The 6,061-nt window shown below is 45.6% G+C and overlaps 1 protein-coding gene across 1 annotated transcript in view; it reads left to right on the top strand.

The window, feature by feature from the left end:
* LOC136432043 (low-density lipoprotein receptor-related protein 2-like) overlaps nt 1-6,061 on the top strand; it is a 28,838-nt gene continuing 22,777 nt past the window's right edge. Inside the window, exons 1-2 of the mRNA XM_066423061.1 lie at nt 1-1,133; nt 5,147-5,257. Of these exons, the coding sequence (XP_066279158.1) occupies nt 47-1,133; nt 5,147-5,257 (1,198 nt within the window). The 5' untranslated portion in view covers nt 1-46. The remainder of the gene's footprint in view (nt 1,134-5,146; nt 5,258-6,061) is intronic.

The following is a 6,061-nucleotide window of genomic DNA, read 5'->3' as shown; positions in this document are numbered from 1 at the left end:
ACTTTGGCACTATGCACGCTGTGCCAGGGTGAGCCCAGCACACGGAATGACATCTGCCATGTACGCATCAAAGCCGATCATGGCTACGTGCGTGTTGCTTCTTGTATACCTGCTGTCCACCGGCGATGCCGGCGGTCTCGTTGGCAACCCTGAGGAAGGAGAATGCCCTTTCTATGATGATCTCAAATGCGCACCAACCGACGACTGCGTCCCTCCGGCCTCCTTGTGTGACGGTGTATGGGATTGTCCTGACGGTTCGGATGAAAACTGTACCGTGAGACTCTGTTCTTTGCCCGATGATATCTATTGCGCCAGTTATGACTGGTGTATGGGTCCCGAGATTCAGTGTGACGCTTACGACGACTGCCCAGACGGCTCAGATCAAGAGAATTGCTCGGTTTGCCCCTTTCCCAACGATGTCAAGTGTGTCGGCACGGACATTTGTATCCGACCGGAGCTACAATGTGACGGTTACGCCGACTGCCCAGACGACACAGACGAAAAGAATTGCTCGGTCTGTCCCTTTCCCGACGACATCAAGTGTGTCGGTACGGACATTTGCATGCGACCCGAGGCACAATGCGACGGTTGGCCTCACTGTCCGGATTGGTCAGATGAAGACAATTGCCAACAGGGATGTGAAGTCCAACCTTGGGAGCAATGTGACGGCTACGAATTTTGCCCCGACGGTTCGGATGAGCACAATTGCACATTCCCCGTGTGTCCCCTGGGTATGTTGGAATGCAAGGACAGTTTATCTTCCCCTTGCATACACGATACCCTCATGTCAAAATGTGGCATAAATGACTGCCAAGAAGCCTCCGATGAGACTGCTATGAACTGCATCTCAGCTTATAGCCACGTACCTGGCTGGGACTTCAGGGACTGTTTCACATCAGAGTTCAGATGTGAAGCATCGTCCATCTGTGTCCCCTTGTCTCGGGTATGTGATGGCGAGAATGACTGTGCCGACAACTCGGACGAATCCTGTGGTGTTTCGTTACATTGGGAATGGTACTATATGACGTGCCAGAAGGGCGACTTCCAATGTAAGAGCGCCACGTGCATCCCTGACGAAGGGCGCTGCGACGGCGTGGGCGACTGCGACGACGAGTCCGACGAGATTGGATGCGGTAAGCTCTCTGTTCTTATGATAACAATATTTTATTTGCAAATTCATGCCCGTAGGTTAATTGCAAGGGGTACAAACAGTAGAAAGGGTAACAATGGTAACAAGTGTCTATTCTATGCATCTAACTAATATTTCTACATACAACATTACTGGGGGGGTGGTGGCTTCTTCTTTGAAGACAGTGGCTGATGAAAAGTCCCACGTTTTCAATGATTAGTGGGTTTTGTGATTTTAGTAGAAAAGTAGTTTTTTGGAGGTCTTCTAGATGGTGAAATCTCGGCAATATTGGTTTGGTTGTTTCGAAAAGCTTGTTTCTTTCATCCTCATAATGAGGGCAGTTACAAATGAAATGTATTTCATCTTCTACTGTATCCATTGTACAATATGGATTATAATCATATCTTACAATAATAAGTCATTTTAGCGTGACATTGAATTCCGTAGTATCAAAATGATGGAGTAAACAAAAAGCTTTTAAAGCGTTCAGATGAGATGAGGTGATGTCATTTTGAGTAATTGCCAAAATATTAGAATTGACATCCGGTGAATATAGGGTGGCTGACTCGTAGTATAAGGGAGGTTTGACATTGTCTGAGGGAGATGTAAACGCTAGGGTGTATCCTTGAAAGTTTGCCAAGGAGAGTTGAGCGTTGGACATTGTACATAGGGCAGTGTAGAGTAATGAAATTTAATCTTTACAACTGGATAAAATACATATGAAAACCAGACGTTTCGAGCGCCCGTCCGGCAGCTCTTTGTCAATGAGGAGAATGATGTTAACATATGGAAGCATCAACAATATTCTTAGGCTCTATATAAACAACAAAGACTGGGACATTTTTCTGGACGTACGACAATGACGTACGACAACATCGTACGTCTTTGACTTACGTCGCCTTTTTTCTTGGGTGTGAACCGGCCTTGTGCGACGTACGTCAGGCATTGTTATGGCCCGTACGACTTTGTCGTACGTTACATCCAGGATGAACGTACGACGGGCCATAAAAATGCATGGCGTACGTCGCGCGGGGCCGGTTCACAACCAGGAGAAAAGGCGACGTAAGTCAAAGACGTACGATGTTGTCGTACGTCCAGAAAATTTTCCAGTGTGTTTCGGGTCAAACACAGACAAAAACGCGACTCGGAAAACGCGTGTGCAAACCCAGCCGTCGATGACCTGTTCTTATTTAAATGTACAAATTGCTGCGGCCAGCCTTTACGAGTTGATATGAGCCAAATTACGGGCACCGGGACTTCGTCATAAAAATGACAGTTTGGGACGTTATTAGCCTGGTCCCAGTCTCTAGGGGTCGGCTTAGGGGTGTTTACCGGGCGCAGTCTGCTTTATTCGACCCGTTTCTGTCAGCCTACTTAGTGGCCTGGTCCCAGTCTCTACGGGTCGGCTTAGGTGTGTTTTACCGGGCCCAGTCTTCTATAATGACCCGTTTCTGTCAGATTGTCTTCTTAGCTGCCATATAGAGTTTCGCAGCCATCGTAGTTTCGCTGCCACCGTAGGCGGCGACGTAATTTAATCCAAGGCCGTAAAACAACACCCCGAGCGGGCTAAGCTCTCTGGGCGGGCGAGGTCACTCACAGCGCCGTAGAGATATCGAGGAGCCGCCGATGGTATGGTTTCCAGGCTACCTACTTAGCTGTCATATAGAATTTCACAGCCTTTCTACTTTATCTGCCAAAGACAGTTCCGCCTCCATCTTATCTAATCCAAGGCCATAAACACACCCCGAGCGGACTAATCTGTCTGGGCGGGCGGGGATCACTCCCAGCGCCGTAGAGATATCGCGGAGCCCCCGATGGCATAGTTTCCAGGCTAGCACGTTATATGTGGCATATCTTAATGTCAGGAACGTCTTACTTCAAATGGTAACGGAAGTTACAGAATCATGTTGGCGACAGGCATTATAAACCACCTTGCACAGCGTACAAGAACAGTGACAGGAGCGATCTGACTTGATTTGTCGGAGGGCCTCGGTAGCTGGATTCACCAGTTAACCGGTCATTCTCTGAACTGAATTGTTACGTTCTGGCTGCTTTTTAAATTTTGTCTCCTCAGGCGTTTTTTAGGGCTTTTTAGGCCACCCATTGTCATGCCATTGATATAACTTCAGTCAAAGTCAAAACTCATAAGTAATGTTGTGGTGCATTTTTCGTGAAACATAATAGGTGTTGTGGGAAAATGAAGAAAGCATCTATGGTGCCCATAATTTGGTTCATATCAAATCGTAAGGGCTGGCCACAGCAATGTGTACATTTAAATGAGAACGAGCGTGTTTCCCATTGGCGCCCGCAGCTGCAGGCTGGGCTGTTGAGTATACTCCTCGATATCCTGTAATCCAGAGCAATTGTACGGGCCCGCGCCCCGAGCTTCCCCGGACCTACCCTCCTGCTGGCCCCGACAAACTACCCCGCCCCACTCTCCGCTATAGCCCACAAGATCGCTAGCCGTACAAGACGGCGAGCGGAGCTTGTTTGGCTAGCGGGAAGTGGGGCGGGGTACGTTGTCGGGCCAGCGGGAGGGTAGGTCCGGGTGCATCGGGGAAGCTCGGGGCGCGGGCCCGTACAAATCTCGGGGCGCGGGCCGGTACAATTGCTCTGGATTCCTCGAGTGAAGAGACTAATATAACTTGATTGATATTACACCAATGAAAATGTAGTCAACTTTTGTTTCTATTGCACTGTGTTCACCTATCGGTCCTCAATGTAGAAAAAAAATGTTCCCTCATGGAATTTTCTTGTTATTATCTACAAGTACAAGATTTGTTTCGGCCCCCAATCCATGTGAACTCTATTCAAGTGATCTTCGAACCTGCGTCTCAGTTGGTCTTGGTTCAGATTTGCTGAAATCCACCTACCACACCACCCCAGCTCCACATTAAGTTTACCTGTCATAGAATGGGTATTAGTGTTAGCTTTATCAATATCTGTAAGCGTTCTATCCGGAAACAGCATGGAATAAACTTTTTCCGTTTACAGGCCAATCCTGCATCTGTTATCTTTGATGGAAAGTTAGTCTATGTCTAGTATAGGACCTACAGTATAGGACCTACAGTATGGGATAGTACAGTATAGGATAGTACAGTATAGGATAGTACAATATAAGAGAACGATTGGTTTTTATTTCATTCTGCGTGGTTTTGCTATTAATATTTGATCAACTTGTGCTACCGTTGACAAGCATCACACGCCTTGATTTGAAACATTTCCAGTGCCCATGTCTAATACTCCAGACAGACGGCGTTTCCAAAATTATCCCCTGAATAAATGTACCATTCCATAACCACCCCATTGCTGAAATGGACTATTCGGAAAGAACCAACAGTGCAAGAGTGGACTATTCCCAACTAAAACTAACACCATCCCGATGCAAAAGACTCATGCGTAAAACATCATATCTAGAGCATTCCATGACAAAGTCAAATTCATCTTCAATTTGCTTTGGACAAAATGGGCAAAACCTTTCAGGGGTCAGGGGCTACATTATAATATTTGCCCGTTTCTTTATTCAATTTATGACTGCTGATTCTTATTAAAACTCTTAAGCTGCCAGTCCCGGTTTAAACAGGGGCACAGAAACATGCCTTGTGTGCTGGGCCCGGTTATAACCGGGATAGGGTATTCACCAGAAGAAAACAGCTTTGCGTGCGTGTAGCGCTCGAAGCCCGGACGTTAGGGGAGTTAGGGCTGCCGGCTGTTTCGCGGGTTTCCTGAGGGACTTCAGGGGTCAAACATTTTTTTTATTTTTACTTGGCTAAAAAACTGGCAGCTTAAGGATTAACTGACTTACCGCTTTACGAATTTTAAAGTTTGATATGATGGCAAATGTATATGAAATGGTGTTTGGGTCCATGTTTACACCGCTTGAACGGATTAATCAGTCGATAAGATTGTAGCTATAAGAGGCACAAGAGTGGCAAATGGACATCTGGTAGGAGGACAAAATTATATTTATATGCACCTTTTGTTTTGCACTGACGACTAGTTTGTACCACTGTACAGAGTGCACCAGTGTCGAGTTCCAGTGTGAAAGCGACCGTACATGTGTAGAACCATCCCAACTGTGCGACGGTGTTAACAACTGTGACGACGCGACGGACGAACTGCTGTGCAGTGAGTTTTGTGATCTCATATTTGATTTGTAACCTGCCTGACTACGTGCCCAGGCCAGTAGCTGGCCCCTTGCTCTCCAAAAGGTTCCTCCATGCAGGAAGCCCTGACCCGTGCCATAGCCTCTGCTACCCGTATCAATCTGGTCTTTCCATAGCTTAGGTGGTCTTCCCAGGGGTCTGGGGGTAGCGAACTCCTGGCTGTAGGCTTTGCTGACTTTTGATTTGATTTCATATGTAACGTTATATATATATTTATATTCAAACATGCCAACAAGCATCTTCTCATGCATATAGAATGGCTGTGTCTATTTCTCACACGTATTCATATTCAAGAATATATTTATTGATACATATTTATACATATTGAAAATGACCATCATTACACCATGGCTTCTTTACTGTACATAGTAATAAACACTAAATGCTGCTTTTCTTTCCACTTGCAAAAAAGTCTTCATTCTATTAGATGGATCACTTTTTGAAGAAACACCTTTTACAAGTTTATAAATTGATGAATACCTGGAAAGTATTTACAATTGTGACACATTCATTCATTTTGTGTTTTTTCTTTAATCTTTATTTACTGCATTGTATGTATGTCTGTATGTCTGTATGTCTGTATGTCTGTATGTCTGTATGTCTGTATGTCTGTATGTCTGTATGTCTGTATGTATGTATGTATGTATGTATGTATGTATTGCATACCCGGTGAACCGCCTCAAGGCGTACCACACCAGGTTTGTACTGAAGGGTACAAGCTGCATATCTGAACAAATTCATATAATCCACTCACACCAGAAAGGAC

The sequence above is a fragment of the Branchiostoma lanceolatum genome, chromosome 4, assembly GCF_035083965.1.
Source record: "Branchiostoma lanceolatum isolate klBraLanc5 chromosome 4, klBraLanc5.hap2, whole genome shotgun sequence".
NCBI classification, from domain to species: Eukaryota; Metazoa; Chordata; class Leptocardii; order Amphioxiformes; family Branchiostomatidae; genus Branchiostoma; species Branchiostoma lanceolatum.
The sequence above is the reverse complement of the archived record's forward strand: the minus strand, read 5'-3'. Positions and strand labels throughout refer to the sequence as shown.